The sequence below is a fragment of the Sorex fumeus genome, unplaced genomic scaffold (genome assembly GCF_029834395.1).
Source record: "Sorex fumeus unplaced genomic scaffold, SorFum_2.1 ptg000169l, whole genome shotgun sequence".
Lineage (NCBI taxonomy): Eukaryota > Metazoa > Chordata > Mammalia > Eulipotyphla > Soricidae > Sorex > Sorex fumeus.
In genome coordinates this window covers 8,010,176-8,030,490 of record NW_026606226.1, presented here as the reverse complement: position 1 = coordinate 8,030,490, position 20,315 = coordinate 8,010,176, and the positions used below count along the sequence as shown (strand labels likewise).

Below are 20,315 nucleotides of genomic sequence, written 5' to 3'. Positions count from 1 at the left end.
AAGTTCAAACGTCTATTTAAAAATTTTTAATGTCATTTCCATCTTACTTGATCCATTTTTCACTATCTTTTTCTTCCCAGCTCACATCATGTGAAACTAATATGGACACAAAGCTGAGACATAGATATGGAGCCGTCAGATCCCACTTGCCTAGTAAAATTTACTCCCACAACTTGCACTATTAAGTAGGCACAGCAATTGGTATTAATCTGTCAAAAACAGTCTCTGGGACACCTCAGGTAATCCTGCAAACCTCAGATCATTCCCATTCCACTCACCATCACATATTCTCCTCTGTCCTCGCTGAGCAAAAAGCTATTCTTTGAATATACCATCAAAGCTGATCCTCATACAACTCTGCTCTTCCCTGTACTGCAAATGTTCCTTCTATTCTTTAACTAGCTGTTGAATAATTTGTCAAAACACAGTTCAACTCATATGGTTTCTATGAATGAAGTTCTCCTATCACTGAGATAAAATTAGCCCTCAATCCCCGATGTTCCTGTCATATTTCATCTATACTGCTACTGGCCTTGACGCATTTATAAAACTTATTTCTTAATGTCAACATACCCATCAATTTACCAAGGACATCAATATCTTGGAAGGCAGCTATGCTAGCCACTATACCACCAACGAATAAAAGGTAAAGGCCCTCCCGTTGATCATCGATTTGCTCAAGCGGGCCCAGTAACGTCTCCATTGGAGACTTTGTTGTTACTGTGTTTGGCATATCGAATACGTCACGGGGAGCTTGCCGGGCTCTGCCGTGCGGGTGAGATACTCTTGGGAGCTTGCCGGGCTCTCCGAGAGGGGCGGAGGAATTGAACTCGGGTCGGCCATGTTGGCTGCGTGCAAGGCAAACGCCCTACCGCTGTGCTATCACTCCAGCCCAACATCTTGTTCCTTCTAATTCCCTAGTCATCTCAAAGAATTTTTAGCCAGGTTATTAGAATAAGGGGTACTAGGACACATACCATGATTGAACTAACATCTAAAAGCATATGCTTTATTTTTTAACATGTACTAAGATGATAGAAATAAGCCAAGAAATAGAAGACTTTACTAACATTTTAAATGATTTAAAGAAATCAACATTAAAAAATTCTTAATAAAACAATTCTAGAATTGTTAAAAACAAACAAAACTGTGACAGGTTTTGGATTTCAAAGTAACAAATAGAAACTCAGACATCCTGCAAGTTTTATGTGTGATTTACCAAGAAAAAGGGAGATTTTGTGTGATTCACTTACGACAAGAGGGAGCCCCACAGTTCCTAGTTGACGAAATTCAACTTGATGAATTTTCCAACTATCACAACAAATACCAGGAAAGGTAGAAATTCACTAAGGCCTTCCCTCTATCTTAAAAGGCTCTCCCTGCTTCCTCTAGAAGTATTCTTTAAAACTTTTTATTATATATTTTTAAAATGCTTGGGCTTTAAATGCTTGGGAAAGATTGAACAGTGGTTAGGGTACATGCCTTGCACAAAGCTGACCCGGGTTCAATCCCCAGCACCCATAAAATGCCCCAAGCCCACCAGGAGTAATTTCTGAGTACAGGTGTAATCCCTGAGCACCACTGGATGTTGCCCAAAAATAAAACAAAAAAGCCTGATCTCCTACTGTGGGTATATTTGCAGCATTAATACACTACAAAGCTCTTTTCGTGGGAGTGGAAGCACATCCAGAGGCACTCCGGACTTATTCTTGGCACTATGCTCAGGAATCACTCCTGAGGATTGATTGACTCCTCAGGAATCACTCCAAACTGGGGAGACCATATGCTGTACCAGAACACTAAAACCAGGGTTGGATATATGCAAGGCAAGCACTTTACCCCCTGTACCACTTCTCCAGCCTCAGAGCACATATCTAGACATAATTTTAAAAAGAAAAGACAAAACTATAAACATCTAAATTTTTTTCTTGAATTCTAACAGATCACACAGTCTTTTTTGCGACAGTTGAAAGGCGTGGCTATCAGAATAAGAATCAGCAGAGCATAAACCAAAGGTTCTCAACACCCAACTAGAGCTTCCTACAAAGAAGGTGGCCTTATAACTGAAAAAGGTTAACATCGTCACAAGTAAAAATTTGTGCAGGAGTCCTCAGGGAGTCATAAACTCATCTGAGACACTCGAGCCTCTAAGTCTGTTCCTGGACTGACCCTGAGTCTACCTATCTGACAGCCTATCTCATATGGTACTCCCAGGGAAAAGCAAAGCCTGCTTTTAGATTCTTGCATTCAGACACGAGGAAGTTATCGGGTAATAGAATAGGGACTATAAGAACTGCTGAAAGAAAGACAAAACTGGGAGCAGCACTCTTTAATCCAGACTTTCATTTACAACACCAAGTATGAGCAAAGATGAGGAAAGGAGTAATGTTCATTCTTATTGTACAAACAAGGAAAATTAGGCAAAGAAAAATCACGTTTCCAGAGTCAACTGACTGCAGCTGGAGCTCTACTGTAGGTAGTAAGGCTGTGCTGTTAGGTACCTCAATCACTGTCACTTGTCACTGTTCTCCCGTTGTTCATCGATTTGCTCAAGCGGGCCCAGTAACGTCTCCATTATGAGACTTGTTGTTACTGTGTTTGGCATATCAAATACGTCACAGATAGCTTGCCAGGCTTTGCTGTGCAGGAGATATACTCTCGGTAGTTTGCTGGGCTCTCAATATTGTGTATAATTAAATCCCTGAGCCTTTGTGCATGTCATTCCTTCTGTAATGAATCTCAACATTATACTCAAGGACTATGACAGAGTATCTCTGAATTTCTTTCATCCTCATTATAATGATTTGCATAGCATATTTTAAATAAACACTAGCTACTAACTACCTTCTTAAAGTCTTATGTTTTAAATGTAGGAGTAAGAACAAAAACATCCCAACAGCTACTCAAGATACCTAAAAAAGCAGTTCAAAAAACAGTTCAGCACTGTGTTGTTCCATTATATAAACCAGGAAAGGCATGGAAAAACGTAGAAAGAGGTATGCAACAGCATTTGCAGAATGGTATCAAAAGTTAAATATTTATGTGGTAGTATGATACCTGATCAAAAAGTTGTTTGCCAGTTGTATTAGGCTGAATGGCAAATTCCAGTTCAGCATCCATTGTAGTTACTCTTACATTGATCTGCAATAAAAACAAAAGGGAAAAATCGGTAAGAGAGAGTGTGTGTATATATATATAGATAAAATCTAAAGTCTTAGGCATAGAAAATACTTCCATTTTATTTATAAAATCAAGTTACATTATCAGTAGGCAGTAAAGAACAAATCCACAACTGCACCTCATTTTTATTCGCGTGATAAAGATTTATTTTCATCACAAGAAACCTTAAATCTATTTGAAAAGCAAAGTGCTTATGAAGTCCTATTTTAAAACCAACTACTGAAACAAACAAACAAAAAAAAAAATCAAACAACCTGATTAAAAATGAGTAGAGGAACAGACACTTCTCCAAAGATATATAATTGGCTCACATGTACACAACAGGGTGTTCATCATCACTATTAAGGAAATGCAAATCAATACCACAATGAGCTATCACCTCACCCGTGTGGGAGTATCTATTACCAAAAGATAAAGAACAAGTGTTGGCTAGAATATAAAGAAAAATGGAACCCTCAAGCACTATCACCAGGAACATAAAATGGCATAGTCAGTATAAGAAAACAGTATGGAAATTCCTCAAAAATTTCAGATTGGAGATTCTTTATGATCCAGTTTTCCACTTATGCTTATCCAAAGAACATAAAATATTAATCTGACAAGATATAGAAACCTTACGCTGTGTGTATATTATTTAGAGCTGCACCTAGTGGTACTTGGGTTTGAACATACAGTGCAAGAAATTGAACCCAGGGTCTATTTTACCACTAAGGTCACATACCTTGCAATATTATTTTTAAAAATCAAGATTTGTAAACAAGGCAAAAATGCCACTGAGAGTTGAATGAAGGTGTAGTAAATAGAACCTTGAACAACTTGGGGGTTAGGAGTGCTAAATGACAGTTAAAAAATCCAAATCTAACTTATGTCAGTCCTCCATATCCACAAGTTTGGCACCCACGGATTCAACAGACATCCATGGTTGGTTAAACTGGTGAATGAATGCAGAACCCATGAATAAGTGTACCCATGTAGTTTAAACCATGTTGTTCAACTGTATATACACAAGGAAATACTATTCAGCTACCAAAAAAGATGAAATTGACACTTTCTGGTCCAGAGAGATAGCCCAACAAGCTGAGTACATTCTTTGCAACCTGGAGGCACTATAGTTAACCATTATGCCAGAGTAACCCCAGAGCACAAAGCTGGGAGTGCCTACACCAAAACAGGGATGGGAAGTGGGACGGGGTCACATTTGACTCCATAGCTGACTGTGCTCAGGGCTTACTCCTGGCTCAAGGATCACTCCTGGATGAGTTTGGGGGACCATATTGGGTGCCATGAATTGAACCTGTGTTAGCAGCGTGCAAGACAAGCATTCTTCTACCTCTTTATTATTATTATCTCATCTCTTTAGCCTCAGACTACAACTTCTTAATTCTGTCACTGGACATTTGGGTTGCTTCTATATATGTATCCTCAAGAGTTGAAATTATTGTAGGTGTCCATATATCTTTTTTAATTAATCTTTTTGTGTTTGGGGGGCAGATTACCTAGAAGTGGAACAGCTGGGTCAAATGTGAACTTCAATATTCCCACCAACAGTGTATGAGGATTCCATTTCTGTTGTTTTCAGCTTTTTGGATATATCCATTCTTAATTATGTGAGGTGATTTGTACTTTCTGATAATGAGCACTTTTACATGTTACTGGTCATCCATAAATCAGAAGATTTAATTCATCTCCCCATTTTTTTACTTTTGGGGGGTACTTTATGATTTTAGCTAAACCCATAAATTTTCATTTTAATGACAATGTCACCTATACCTCTTCTTCACTAGTCTCTGTAATTCTGCATTCTAGCCATGTGAGTCAAAAATAAAAAGCAGTAATATCCATGCCTTTTTCTTCAACAATTTTACCATATTTCCCCTTATTGCTAAAGGAACTTAGTGCTACTGTTATTTTACTAGTAATATCTGAGGTCATAAGATACACTTACTGGTTTCGGCATTTTTGCTCTCTTTTTGCTGACTTCTTTAAAAAGTCTCCGTTTATAAATTCTGTTATTACCTCTGTTAAAGAAAAAACAAAGATACAGTTCATTTATTTACACTTAGTATGTTTTTACTTAACTGTAATTTTTATAGAAAATTAAAACATTTCTAATGAGTCTTGAGTAACAGAATCAAGTAACATCTTACTTAGTCTCATTTTCAATATTTTCTAAGTTTATTCTCTAAAAATATTTACATCTATAATTTGAAATAGAACATACCTCAAAAATAACAATAAAGCACACTGGTAACCAAGTTTCAATTTATTTATAGATACTACATAACAAGGAAACATACTTGCTAAGTGTCCTAATCCTTTCTTTCTCTATATCAGGTTCACCCCGATACCCAGATGGTGAAGAGAGGTATAGTGGAAAAGAGGAAAGATGGGTTCAGATTCTAAAGAGATGATTTCAGAAATACTTTGACCTTTTTTCCTGTACCGCCAAATACAAAAGAAAACTGATTAAACTATTAAAAAAAAAAAACTAAATAAAAATATTGCATTTTTAAAGTTTAAAAATCCAAGTTTAGAATATGGCTTCAATTGGTAAAGTAAATGCCTAACATAACTGAGGCCCCCAGAGTGTGATCCATGGCACTCGATGACTCCTGCAAAGCACAGGGTATGTGTGACCCCAGCATCACTGTGCCAGCACACCCAGACCAAGCTGGTGTACCAGCAGTCTGCCTAGGCCCACTGAATATAACTGATGCAGTCCCTATTTAAAAAAAAAAAAGTCCAGGGTGAGACAGATAGTACAAGGATTATGGTCCAAGTCTTACAGGCAGACAGACAACCCCAGTTTGATCCTCTGAGCACAGCCTGGTGTGACCCTGGAGAACCTCAAGCACTGGGGTGTCCTGAGTACTAACCAGCACCACAAGTCCTGAGCAGCACTGCATCCTTGGGAAATTTGGGGGGGGGGGGACCCTCCAGAGGGACGCCCTGGGGATCCTGAGAACCAGTACTTTTCAAGCAGAGAAAAATACATAGGAGTAGCTTCTCTACCTCAGGTGTCTGAAAGAGCCACACTATCAATTTACCTGCTCACCAAGAAACCAGTGTCCCACAAGGAAATGTAGAATCACCCTGATGAACAACATTAAATTTTATCTTCTTCTAACACAACAAAAGTAAATCTTAATTCATGGAAACCAGCATGCTTATCTAAAATTAAATGTTCTTATAAGCTATCAGAGAGCCCGGCAAGCTACCGAGAGTATTCGATATGCCAGACACAGTAACAGCAAAGTCTCCAATGGAGACGTTACTGGGCCCGCTCGAGCAAATCGATGATCAACGGGAGGGCCTTTACTTTACTTATAAACATTAACAAAGTTGGTTGTTGCCTATACAAATACAGGACAAATCTAACATTCTAAATAATTATTAGCTGTCCAGAAAAAGAAAATTATCATTGAAAATTAAAAACCTATAGAAAAAAGCATAGTAGATACACTTTAAGTTTAAAATCAGTTTATAATGGTAATACTTCTGCCAGAAATTTTGTTACCCTATTATCAAATCACTATGTAATTAATTTTAAAACTACATTATTATTGCTTTTTAGAGTTCTAACACTGAAAACTGTTCAAACTGAAATTAAAATAAAATCTCAAAGTAACATCATATCCCTAATTGTATTCAATCACATACTAAGTAACCTCAATACAATATTGGGAACTTCCAAGGTTTTTTAATTCTGGTAGAGAGTTAGGGGGCTTACTTTGGGTCACACCTAGTGATATTCAGGGTTTACTCTTGTCAGTGCTCAGGAAACCTTATCTGGCATTGGGGACTAAACTAGAGTCAACTGTTTGTAAAGCCTGTGCCTGAACCACTTTACTGTCTCTCTGGCCCATCCTAATACACTTTTATTTTATACACAGAACTAAAAATTTCAACTGAAAATACTTGACTTCTTATTTAACTCTCCTACTTTCCAAATGTCTCCTACTTAACTCTCCTAAACTTAAACTTCAGTCTTAGCTTCTAATTCTCTAACTTTTCATCACAATTAGTACTGTCTTTGTTTAGATTCTTATAATTCAAAGTCTTGGAATAAATTGACTTATTTTTCACACCAATCTACTAACATCAAATCTCTTCGTGGACTTGCTTTGCTTGGTTCATATCTAAAACTTCTCTCATACTTCCATTGACCCTTAACAAACACTGTCCAACAAACACTGTCCTCCCGTTGTTCATCGACTTGCTCGAGTGGGCCCAGTAATGTCTCCATTGTGAGACTTCTTGTTACTGTGTTTGGCATATTGAATACTCTCAGTAGCTTGCCAGGCTCTCTGAGAGGGGCGGAGGAATCGAACCCAGCTCGGCTGGGCTGGCTGCGCGCAAGGCAAACGCCCTACCGCTGTGCTATCACTCCAGCCCTTAAATACCTACCTAATAGTCTAGTCTACTTTTCTATGAATCTAGATAACATTATTTTCAGAAAATGATGATAGCATTCTCATGATTTTGTTGGCATGTCTATTGCTTCTGAAGTTATCACCTTATTTTCATCCCTGATACCATTAGTTTTTGCCTTCTCTTTTGCTTGATTTATCTTACCAGTTTTTGCTTCATATGATCTTTTAATTAGATTTATCTGTTTTCCTTTTGCCTATTTTGTTAATTGCTGTCCTTTTTCTTACTCATATTTCTTCTCACCAGTTTTGATTTTTCTGTGGCTCATTTTACATCCCTAAAGTTTACCTACATTATTTCCTATCTTTTGGGGGGGACACACCCAGCAGTGCTCAGGGGTTACACCAGGCTCTGCACTCAAGAATCACTCAAGCAGTGCCCGGAGGAGTGATCCCAACCATTTGGGATGCTGGGGATAAAAAGCGGGTCAGCTGCACTGAGGCAAGATTCTTACCCGCTATACTATTTCTCAGGCCCCCATTTCCTATATTTTTACCTTCCATAAACTAAATATAAGTATGTCCCAGTATAAGGAAACTCTTAAGTATAAAGTGATCCCATTTTTTCAGGGAAAAAATTTTAATCATCTGGATATTAAAAAATCAAGTATGCATTTCTAACACTCACCAGTATATTTAAAATACACACAATCTATTGATACTGTTACAAATATTACAGAAGGCAGATCCTTGCATGCTGCTGAGTAGGGTTTGAATCCTGGGCCAAGCACCACCAGGAGTGACTGCCAAGCACTGAGCCAGGCAGTCTCTGTGCACTGCTGGGTGTGGTCCAAAAACAAAAACAAAAACAAGCGACAAAGCTTTCTTGAATGGAAAATTCTGCTGCTGGAACAGACCCACAAGGAAATAAATGAAAGAAAACAATCTATATATTAAGATATTCTTAGTAGCACTCAGTTGTAACTGGCATTAATTTAAATTACAGAATTATTTGAAACTAAGTGACAGCATAAATTTGGCATTTTTTTTTAATGTGACAATCAACATTAAGAGAAGGATAACTTAAAAGGCAGTCTATTTAGTCACTTTTTTTTTTTTTTTTTTGCTTTTTTGGGTCACACCTGGTGATGCACAGGGATTACTCCTGGCTCTGCAATCAGGAATCACTCCTGGTGGTGCTCAGGGGACATGCTGGGAATCAAACCTGGGTCAGTCGCGTGCAATGCAAGGCAAAAGCCCTACCCGCTGTGCTATCACTCCAGCCCCATTTAGTCACCCATTTTAACCATGGGTAAAAACAAATATCTTTAAAGGACATTTGGATATTTGGTTATAGATCACTGTCACCGTCCTCCCGTTGTTCATCGATTTTGCTCGAGCGGGCCCAGTAACATTGTGAGACTTGTTACTGTGTTTGGCATATCGAATATGTCATGGGTAGCTTGCCAGACTTTGCCGTGCAGGCGAGATACTCTCGGTAGCTTGGGACTCTTCGAGAGGCATGGAGGAATCAAACTAGGGTCGGCCATGTTGGCCGCATGCAAGGCAAATCAAGTTCCCGTGTTTTTTTTTTTTACTAATTTTAAAAGACAAGAATATCAGCATTTCATTGAACTGTTTTGATAACAGTTTGATAACAGTTCTTATCTACATATAAGGATTCGACCTTGAATTTTTTAATGAAGTTGCATATAAATGTAATTAAAATTTACACTTAGCCAATTTAGAAAATAATATATAGTACTATTGAACCTCAATAGTACCACAGTCCTTCTATGAATATTCCCCCCTCCTTTTCACTGGCATCTGTAAGGCTGGGCATACAGCTCAGTGACAGAGCTGTCACTTTGCACATATCAAGCTCTGGGTTCCCTTCCTGGCAAGGTGGAATGGGACAGGACAGGCAAACCTGGCATTCTAGTAGCAGAAGGGACAATTTAAAATTCTCACTAAATGTCCATCTCTCACTGATGTCTCTGGAAAACATAGGGGCTGGGAAGCAGTACAGCAGTCAGCATGCATCTGATCCTGGGTTCAATCTGGTGCCTCGAAGCCGTCTGACCATCTTGGGGTGTGGCCCTAGAGGTCCTAGTTATGAGGTCCCCTAGCACCATTGAAAAAAATAAAAAGAAATGAAAATGCTTCTTACTTTCTTCACTTAAAGAATCGTAATATGCATATACAAGGCTTGAGCAATCAGTGAGTAGGGCACTTGCCTCGAACATAGCCAACCCAAAACCCAGGTAACCCCAGCAATGACAGGAAGTGAACCCTGAGCACAGAGTCAAGAGTAAGCTCTGGGTGTACCCTCACCCCCCTCCCCCAAAACCCAAACAAAACAAAATTCAAACATATGATTTCCAAATTAATGTTTCTCAACCTTTTCCCAACCATCTGTTCCTTCCAACCTTGTTTCCTTCCTGTAGCCCCCCTGCCCTAATAGGTTGGGCCCTAGTCTCACACCTTGCCCCCTCCATTAACATGATTTTCACATGAGTCCCCCTCAGATTATCCTGGGGGCCCAATAGCTGCCTGCTGAGAAACACTGACCTGGATCATTAATGTATCAAAGACACATGATAAAAATCAACTCCTCTTCCTCTACCCTCAGAAAACATACTTACTTGGAAAAAAGCCAAATCACTCCCTCCTCCCTGATTTTCCTAAACAGGTGAAAGTGAGTTTACTCTACCTCTTCTCCATAGTGACCCTTTCCCCAAGCAATGAAGTGCGATCTAACAGCAGCAGACAGAGCTGGTGATCGATCAGGAAGTGCTGCCAATACACACAGCTTCCATTCTCAAGGCACTACGTATATGAACAGGAACCCAAACACACTGCTGCATTTATTCATGTAAAATATTTTCTTTGTCCTTTAACGCTGAGGGTGACCCCCAAAACAGCCTCCTCTACTTTCTGCAATGGAAAAACAACCTCGTGCTAACACCTTGAGCTCTATTAAGCCAGTGGCACAACAACAGACTCTTCCCACCTGACAGGTGGCAAAACAGGTGTTAAGTCTGGTCCATACTGGGCCTACAGGAAAGCCTTCAATAATTTATACCTGGCTGCCTAATTTTATTACTCTTAAGATATTCTCTTCTTAATTGGTTTAAGAGCAATTTTTTTTTTTTGGTCTTTTGAGTCACTGGAGCAGTCTGAGCATAACTGTGGACCAAAATTTACAAAATAAAATTTAGTACGCCAATTTTTTGAGGGACTGGGAAGTAGTATGTAACAAGATAAAAACTGAATTCCTTAGGTATCCAGCAGTCAAACCAACACATTGATATCCACAAATTTTCTTTTTTTTTTTTCACAAATTTTCTTAATCATTGTCTTCCTACGTGGGCCCCTCTGAAGTCTACTAATCCCTTCCCAGAAAAATTTTCAAGTGCACAAAATGAGACAAATTAAATTACATTTTAAATCATATTGGAATATAATTATCAAAATATAAAAAGTATAAATCAATGGCAGTGATGTTAGTGACTCTTTATTAATCTCTAATAACATCTACTTGTGGACCTAATAAACTTCAAAGTAACGAGAAATAAGTCCTTTTGAGATCGCTCAATAATTAGAGTGTAATCTCAAGTACATAGATAAGTATATTTATTCTACTTTAGATAATTATGATTATCAAATTGAATAGCAGTGATGTACTTTCACCTGTATACGGCCATGTGAATTCTCCAACTGAAACAGGAAAAGAATTTTTGTTTCATTTGGCAAATAAAATCTAAGGCCAAAAACCAAGGTGAAGGGCAGGAAACGAAGCCAGAGTATGCAGAGGGCTCACTCTTCACTCTACCCATGTTCTTTACTCGTCAGAGTAACTGCACTTCTCTCCTTGCCCATAACAAGCATCACAATCCCACAATCTTCTAAGAAGGAGATGAATAAGATTCAGTTAAGTGACTCGCCTAACTAAAGCAAAAGGATAGTTCCATATCAGGTACTATGAAATCCCAAGACGACCTAGGTCTTTTTGGCTATCCTCGTCTACTTTTTCCCAGTATCACATGTAAGTTCACCCCTAATAAGTACTAGAGCTTTTCAAAATGTCAAATCTCTTCTCTCTGTTGTTTTCAAGTCAAAAATCTGCCTTTGAAGATGTTCTAAGTGATACGAATACTGGTATAACCATCTCTGCAAATATATAAAGGTGATAGGCAGCTCTATCTGGCTACACAGAAACTGATTTTTGTTCAAGGATATTTTCCAGAAAATAAGATAATCAACATTTTTTAGCAACGTAAACATACTACCAAAGAAGCAAAGCAAATTTCTAGAACTATAAAGCAGAAGTGCAGTATTTTAAAAAAAAGAAAGAAAGAAAGAAAGAAAGAAAGAAAGATGCGGTCAGGAGATTAGGCCACACACGTTTGTGCTCAGGGCTTATTCATGGCAGTGCTCAGAATTCGTGGTGCTACTGAGGCTAAAACCCATGTCAGCCGGGTGCAAGGCAAGTGTTTTATCTGTTGTACTATCTCTGGCTTCAACAATTTGTAAGTGTCAAAGAAACACCAGGGACTGAAGGGAGTGAAGAGACAGTACAGGAGTTAATATGTTTGCCTTACAAGTGGCTGACACTAATTCTAACATGGACACTGCTTGGTCCCCTGAGCACAGAGCAGAAGTGGCGCTAAAACTAAGAGATGGAAGAGGAAAGGAGGGGATAGGTTCCTGTTATATTCCCAAAGTGGGTAAAAATAAAGTTTAGGATTTGCAATAATTACTTTTAATGCTAATTCTAAGAAAGCTAAACTTAGTTCAATTAATTCATTCTATATTTAAGAAAACTTCAAATAATTATATAATAAACGTATTTTTAAAAGGAAAATCAGGGGTCAAAGGGATAGCACACCGCATACTGTGCTTGCCTTGCACGCGGCCGGCCCAGGTTCGATACCTGGCACCCCATAAGGTCCCCCGAGCTCGCCAGAAGTGATCTCTAAGCACAGAGCCAGGAGTAAGACCTGAACACAGCTGAGTGTGGCCCAAAAACTAAAAAGGAAAAAAAAAAGGAAAATCAACGATAGGTTCATGTCACCAATGTAACAGGAAACAAATAGTCTTGAAACCGCAAGGATTCTCACAATTTTTACTTCCTGTTTTTAACTACCAGACATTAAGAGATTATTTTCAAAATCAAATTGGGGGCGGGGAGAGAAGGGTGACAATTGCAGGAATTCAAGCCTGGGTCCCACACACAAAGCATGTGCTCCAGCCCTCTGAGTTATGTCTCCAAGCCCAATGTTTCTTACATACCCTTAAAATTAGACAAAATTCTCTTATGCAATCAATAAAGCTCTATGAGAGTTCTAGTACTATAAACATCATTAAGTATCCAGTTTTTCTAACTATTCAATCCCCCTTTTAAGAAACTTTTAAGAAACTATTCAATCCCCTTTTAAGAAACCATGCCAGGTTCACAGCAAAATCCTCAATGTTGATTTTGTTGGTGAATTAGGTTTGTATGTAAAATTCATTTGGAATTTTTCTACTGCTTATTTTCTGCCATGGGCGATATTTTCATCTCATTTTTTAAACCGTAAAATGGACAAATTAATCAGCAAAAGATAGCAAAACAGGGGCTGGAGAAATAGCACAGCGGGTAGGGCGTTTGCCTTGCACGCAGCCGAGCTGGGTTCGATTCCCAGCATCCCATATGGTCCCCTGAGCACCACCAGGGGTAATTCCTGAGTGCAGAGCCAGGAGTAACCCCTGTGCATCGCCAGGTGTGACCCAAAAAGCAAAAAAAAAAAAAAAAGATAGCAAAACAAACATATGAAGAAAGAAAAAAAAAACCCATACAAAACACTTCACCTCCACACTTGAAGTCTGTATTCAAGACTCTTTCAAGGGCTGATATGTAAATCAAGCAGTAGGGTACATGCAGATCACAGGCCTTCCACGTGCACAGCCCTGGGTTCAATACCAACACTGCACAACTCCAGAGCACTGCTGAGTGTGGCCCCCACAACAACAGAAAAAAATACTCAATAATCTGATTTGACAAGCTAAATTTTAAGGCCATATGATATGTTTAATGATTACTATAATTACCAAGAAACTGGTTGACTAGTATGAAGTTCTTAAGATATATCTGCTCCATGACCAAACAAGTTTCCACAGTATATCTAAGTCTAGAATCAATAAAAATCTTAAATACCTAGAATCCTCAAGATGGCTAACAAAGTTTCATCTATTTCCATAAGTTCAATTAAAATAAACAAAAGGGTCCCATTAATGATAACTCCATTCTTTATTTCTCCGTTCTTCCTTTTATTTAGAATCTCTCGTCTCATTTATCCACATGATTCCACTAACGAGCTAGGATTTTCAGGTACAATTTCTAAATTAGTTATAAACAGATATTAAACAAACAGTTCGATAAGTTGCTCCTGTTAACTTTACTGAAAGGTTATAGAAACAACAGGAAGGTGTTGTTTTTTTTCTTAAGTAGGAAGTGGCCAGAACTCCAATCAGAGATGACGCTTAACACTTTACTGAACTGAATATTAACTCCATTGTATACGTACACTTGCACTCACACAGTGAATACACTTTACAGGATACAACAGGATACATTCATCTTCCTAAGGGAATATGATCTTCTCAACATCTCACTCATGAAACACAAGGCACACATGGCATATGATTTTAAATGTCTGAATGGTATCTTAAAGCTGAGGTTGGCAAACCTTTTCTGTAAATGGACAGCTAAATCAACTTTCTGGATTTTGAAAGCCATACATTCTCTTACAATGACTTGGGTGCAGTAGCACAGGAGCAGCCAGACATTATGAGAAAAAGGGAGTCATAACACTTCATTCACTAAGCCAGGCAGCAGGCTGCATGTGGCTCATGGGTGGTAATTGCTCAACTCCTGCCTTCAAGTATTTTAGTACGAATCATGACTTTTCATTCTTTATTTTTTCCCAGTATTTTTTTTTGGGGGGGGGGGGGGTGATGTGGAGAGTGGGGGCAACCTAACTGTGCTCAGGGCTTAGTCCTGCCTCTGCACTTGGGTATCATTCCTGGTAGGATCAGGGGTCCTGGGGATGGAATTAGTGTATGCCAAGTGCAAGGCAAGCACCCCCTACCCATTGTATTATGTCTCCTGACCTGTCACTTTTCATTTCTTAATTTACAAAAAATTTGGAAACTGGGACGATATGAACTCACATATTCAAGCTAGACTGTGTCTAGACTAGTCATGACTAAGAAATTGCTAAGATTGATCAGATCAATCCTAGATGTGATTTTAGGCAGGAGTAAGAAAGGACAAGACATTTGGTATATAAGTAAGAAAATAATCTTAACAGCAACACAATTAAAAAGGGCAATTCCTTCCCTTGCTAGTGACTAGTTAAGATATGAAATGTGGCCTAATTTTGGCCACTGAGACTAAGAAGACCTACATGGGGAGGCTTCATCCCTCTCCAGATATACATCCTCCTTTGGATATATCTGGATGTGATACTGAAGCCATACTGACAAGGAGAAAGCAATTCTGCATAAAGCTAAAAAGGAAGACCAGGGGACAAAAGAAAAGAGGTGAAAGAAAAGAGGTGTCTGAAATTACCCTTAAGTTTCTGGAAGTTATTATATATTACATTCCTCATTAGGCCAGCTAGTTTGATAATTTTATTGCAGCCAAAGCATCTTAAATAATTTAAGGGCAGAAATGGATGACTGCTTACTTCACAATTTCACCTGCAAGCAGTCTTACTTCAATTTTTCACAAATGAATTAATATCTAATGTGCTGAAAGTCCACCAAGATTACCAACAATTCAGAAAAAAATTTTAATTACTGATACTAAAATTTTTATAATATAAATTCTGTTAATGATGCAGACAAGGGACAATACAGGGCCACCTTCTACATTTAAAACATGGTTTCAACAGGATGTTGAATTTCTATAAAGAGCTGGGGAGTGGAAAAAACTTTGTTAATGGAAATTACCTACGGTGCTGGGGGTGGGGTGGGGGGTGGGGTGCCAAAGGGCCTCTCTCCCAGCTATTCTCCTTCTGGCAGAGCAGTTCTGACCATTCACTGCTCAGGACCTTACAAGGGTTAGATGTGTGTGCACTAGCACTTGGGCTATCTCCTAGGCCCAAGGGTTTGCAAACTTCATTTATGAATCATCAGATAGTAAATACTCTAGGTTTCAAAGTAACCACATACAGTATAGCTAAATGGACAATTTTTATTCTATAAATAAACTTTATTTACAATAACAAGCAGTTAAGCAACCAATTTGATGACTTCTTGTCTAAACTGCCAAGAGCAGAGTATCTTTCAAAAACTAATCAACTTCTCTAGAACTCAAAAAAATTTATTTCAAAGTATGCAAATTATGTAGAAAAGTAACTATGTGCATTCAATTCATATGCAATAGATCACATGATGCTAAGTCTTATTTATATATATAAAACCCCTATTAGATTTAACATAAAATTATTCATATGCAAGTTTGTGTCGACTATTAAATAAAACCAAGAATTTTACATCAATGAATCTGAAAGGAGTTCTATAAATACTGATGACTCAAAGGGGTGGGGGGGGGACACGTCTAGGATACCACACCCACACACACAACTCTTCTTGCCTAAGAGAACCTCAGTTTTTCAGAAAGTTTAATCTAGAGTTCACTATTAAAACAATAAAGAAATAATGAACTGTACTTCCCAAACAGTTCCCAGGTATAAAAACTTGCATAAATGGCTTTTTTAATATCCGAATCATAAACTCTCTTTTAAAACTCTTAAAGGAGGGTAAGGCTGACCTGGGTTCAATCCCTGGCATCCCGTACGTCCCTAAAGCACAGTCAGGTTTGATTCCCAAGTGCAGAACAAATAGTAACCCTGAACATCGCCTAGTGCGGCACCAAAACCAAATAAATAAGGGATTCCATTTCTGGGGCAGGGAGATGGCTCAAAGGGCTTGACCATCTCATGTTTTGCTTGTGGGAGTCCCAGTTAATTCCTGGTACAGCATAATCCCTGCCCCTCTCCCCACACACACACCTAACCTTTACCCCTTTCCTCTCTCCCTGCACCACCAGGAGCAATTTGAAGCACCCAACTGGGAGTAACCTAAAAATCAAAAACAAATGAAAACAAAGGATAGGATTTCTCACTATCACTTATGTACCATACCCTAAGAAAACAAAGTCACCTCAATCATTAATCAAACAAAATCTGCACATGTATATAGACACATGTGAGATTATAAGCGATTCAACTGTGTAATTTCATTTAAATGAGAAAATGAGGAATATTAATCAATAAACATCCTTCCAATGTTTGCTACATCATAGCCTTATTTTCATAAACTTTAAAAATCACAAATAGGGCTGAAAAGAAAGTACAGCAAGAAAGACCTTGCCTTCCCGGAATTAGTATCACGTATACGTGCAAAGAACTGCTAATAGCAATCACCTATGAAAAAAAACAGGATGGAAGGGGGTTGAGAGTGAAGAGGTCTAGAGTTACTTTCTGAGGTTTTGTTAACTTTGTCCAAGAATTTTTGCAGCTTTTACAGACTTTAAAAAATGGTTTCAAATGTTTAATGTAAGTTAATTCTGAGAACTGTAGCAGGAACTAAAATACAAAAGACAGAATTCTCTAGCAGAGGCTAGGAAATGAGTCACTCTCTAGGGTCAGACTTAACCACTTGTACCACATAAGAGGTGAGAATACACTGGCTGCAGAAGTGAGGAAGCTTCCCCAGAAAGGTCCACAGCCCTCTAACCCCATAAAGCTTAAAATAACGATGTAAGGGTGGAGTCTATAGCAACCCCCATCCAGTACAGTACCCAAGGGTAAAAACAGGAAAGATCAGTGCCCACTAGCTTCTGGTCTGAGGGAGCCATGAAAGCAAGGGTCATTTCCTTTGCTTCTCAGATTTATAGGAGGAAGATGAATCTCATTAGCTATGCAGGATCACAATGTGGCTCAACCTCAGTCTTAGAACAACACTTTTTAAGTGTCGGTCTACTGGACCTATTGGCTAAGATTTGCTACCATTTTTAAGTGGCACAATTTCAAATGTAGTACATCAAAAGCAGATGATAAAAAACTAAAATGTCCACCATCATTCAACATTCTATTCAACTATAGATTGAAAGACTGAGAAAAAATTAAAAACATGTAAGTATTTCTTTTCCATAAGAACTTTTTTTGTTGTTGTTTTTCGGTCACACCCAGCGGCGCTCAGGGCTTACTCCTTACTTATGGGGAGCTGGGGATGCAGCCCCGGTGAGCCGCAGCCAAGGCAAGCAAGTGCCCTACTCACAGTACTACCTCCTGGTTCCAGGTAAAGGTTTTAAATGAATAATGAAATCTAATTCTGCGCTTGAGAATGGTAAATAAACATGAAATAAACCCAGTACTCCTCCCTAGAAGGTTAGCAAGGGAGGGAAAGAACAGCAAAGCCTGTCATTACCACTACAAGAAAAAGAATAACCTATTTACTTTCCAGTTAAGTAATAATTTCCAAAAGAAAGCGCAAGCTCAACATACTTGCAACCACACAGAACTTACTTATCCTACAAATATTTCTGAGCCTCTCCTACATGCTGTTCCAAGTACGGGAGGGGAGATGGGGGTAAAACACTGAGGGAACAAAAACAATGTAGGATCCAGAAAGGCTTCTGAATGCCATAATCAAATTGTCTCATTTAAATAAAACTATAAAGCATTCCAAAGAGCAGCTGTTTGCTCCTTACTAATACATTAATCATTTATTATCTCGTTCTATGCGAAAAAGCGAGATTAAGCAAAATGAGTTGGTGCCACACATTTAAGAGCACACAAACTTTAAGAGGAGAGTTCTCTATGTGTCATTTTTGAGGCAATTTTCCAGTAGGTTAGTTTCTCAGGTCTAATAACGCAGTTCTGGCACACGGGTCGGGCCATAATTTCATCCAGCGACATGAACAGGGCGATTGTTCATTCAGAACTCGTCAGACACATAAAAGAGTATCTAGTGTTCTCCAAAAAAAAAAAAAAAACGTATACTTCATCAACAATAGATCGCAATGTCTATGCCCAAGGACTCGTTTATCAAATAAACCCTTATTAATCTCAAGCTCTTTAACAATTTACCATCCGGCCAGTGTCTGTGCCTCGGCACTCGGGGAAACATCCTCCCCCGAAAGAAAAAAAAAAAACCCTCAAGTCTTTTTTTTTAACAATGTATCCTTCACGCAGCTGACTTTCACCACAGTTCGGAACTCATTAGCAAACCCCTCCTGGAAGTGTTTGCTAACAGCTAGCAAAGTTAGCCCCCGCGCCAAGCGCAGAAGCGTGCGAGGGAGAGCGGCGGGGTGGGGGGCGCGACGTGCCCGACCGGCCTCGTGGGGTCTGGGATCCTCGGCTCGGCCGCCCGCAACCGGGACGGAGCAACTTCCGAGGCTCCGGGCCGGCGGCGGCGGCGGCGGGGGCGGCGGGGGCGGAAGCAGCAGGTAGACCGGGCTGGGCGGCCGGGCTGGGCGGCCTCGCCTAACGGGTGCGGGCGGCCCCGGGAGCGCCTGGCCGCCCCAAACCCCGTAGTACCACATCCCTTGGGCCACACGGGCGGGACGCACGCTCTCGAGTAATCCAACACCCTCACTTTCAAAGCTGCGGGCCCGGGGAGAAGGAAGTTCTCTCGGGTTCCCTCCCCGCCGCGCAAAACCGCGATTCGGCCTCCCTTTAGGATCCGCATTTGCAAACTCCCCGGGAGAAGCGTGCCAGGCCGCGCCCGGGGCCGCGCCCAGGCGGCGGGAAGCCGACGACGGTCCGCTCCGCCACCCCCGCCCGGGACGGCTGTGTGGGGCGGGGGGAGGGTTAGGGCACCCGGAGCTGCCGCCCAGCGGGGACCCCGCGCCGGGGGGCCGCGTGAGGCTGGGTGGCGGGGGTGGGGGGGCCGCCGCGCCCCCGAACCCGGCCCGGGCCCCGCCACTCCGGCCGGGCGCCCGCCCCCCTCCCCCCGCCGGCGGCCTGGCCGTCCGGGTGGCGGCGGCGGCGGCGCGGGCGCGGGCCCGGGCGCCAGGCGAGACGCGCGAGACCCGGCCCGCGCGCGGGGCCCCCGCGGGAACTTCTCGCCGCCACCTCAGCGTCCCCGGCGGAGCCTGCGGGCCGGGGCGGGGGCGCAGGGCGGGCCGGCCGCGGCTTACCCGGGCGCGAGCGGCTCCTTCCCGGCGGCGCGGGGGCTGAGGCGCGGGGCCCGGCGCGCGGCGCGGCTGCGGCCCGGAGGGCGAGGCGGGGGTCGGAGCGCGGAGACGCCGGAGAGGACAGGCGCCGCCGCCACCGCCGCAGACAGCTCCGCAATATGGCCGCCCGGCGGCTCCTCGGGGGGAAAGGCGGGGCTGCCCCGCGCCCCCCGCCTCCCCCTGCCGGCCGACCGGCCTCGCGCCGCGGCCTGAGCGCCAACGCCGCCGCCGCCGCCGCCGCCGCCGCCGCCGGGGCCGCCCGCGCCCCGCCCCGCCCCGCCCCGGCCCGGCCCGCCCCTCGCGCGGGGGTCGCGGGCCCCCCGGAGCCCCGGGCGGGGCGCCCCGGGGCGGGGAGGGGGACAAGGGGGCGAGCGCGGGGGCAGGGGCGCCCCTCCCGGGGGCTCCCCGGGCGGGAATCACGCCCGCCCTGAAGGGGAAGCGGAGCCGCCCAGCCCCAAGCTCCGAGGGCGCCGCCGCCGCCGCCGCCGCCGCCTTCCCCCCCGGAGTGGAAACTTGAAACTCCCGCGGGTGCC

The 20,315-nt window shown here is 41.7% G+C and overlaps 1 protein-coding gene across 1 annotated transcript in view; it reads right to left on the bottom strand.

The window, feature by feature from the left end:
- RDX (radixin) overlaps positions 1-20,013 on the bottom strand; it is a 74,393-nt gene extending 54,380 nt beyond the window's left edge. The window contains exons 1-3 of the mRNA XM_056107491.1: positions 19,747-20,013; positions 5,126-5,198; positions 3,058-3,141 (exon numbers count right to left, since the gene is read on the bottom strand). Of these exons, the coding sequence (XP_055963466.1) occupies positions 3,058-3,141; positions 5,126-5,137 (96 nt within the window). The 5' untranslated portion in view covers positions 5,138-5,198; positions 19,747-20,013. The remainder of the gene's footprint in view (positions 1-3,057; positions 3,142-5,125; positions 5,199-19,746) is intronic.
- Between the last annotated feature and the right edge of the window lie 302 nt (positions 20,014-20,315).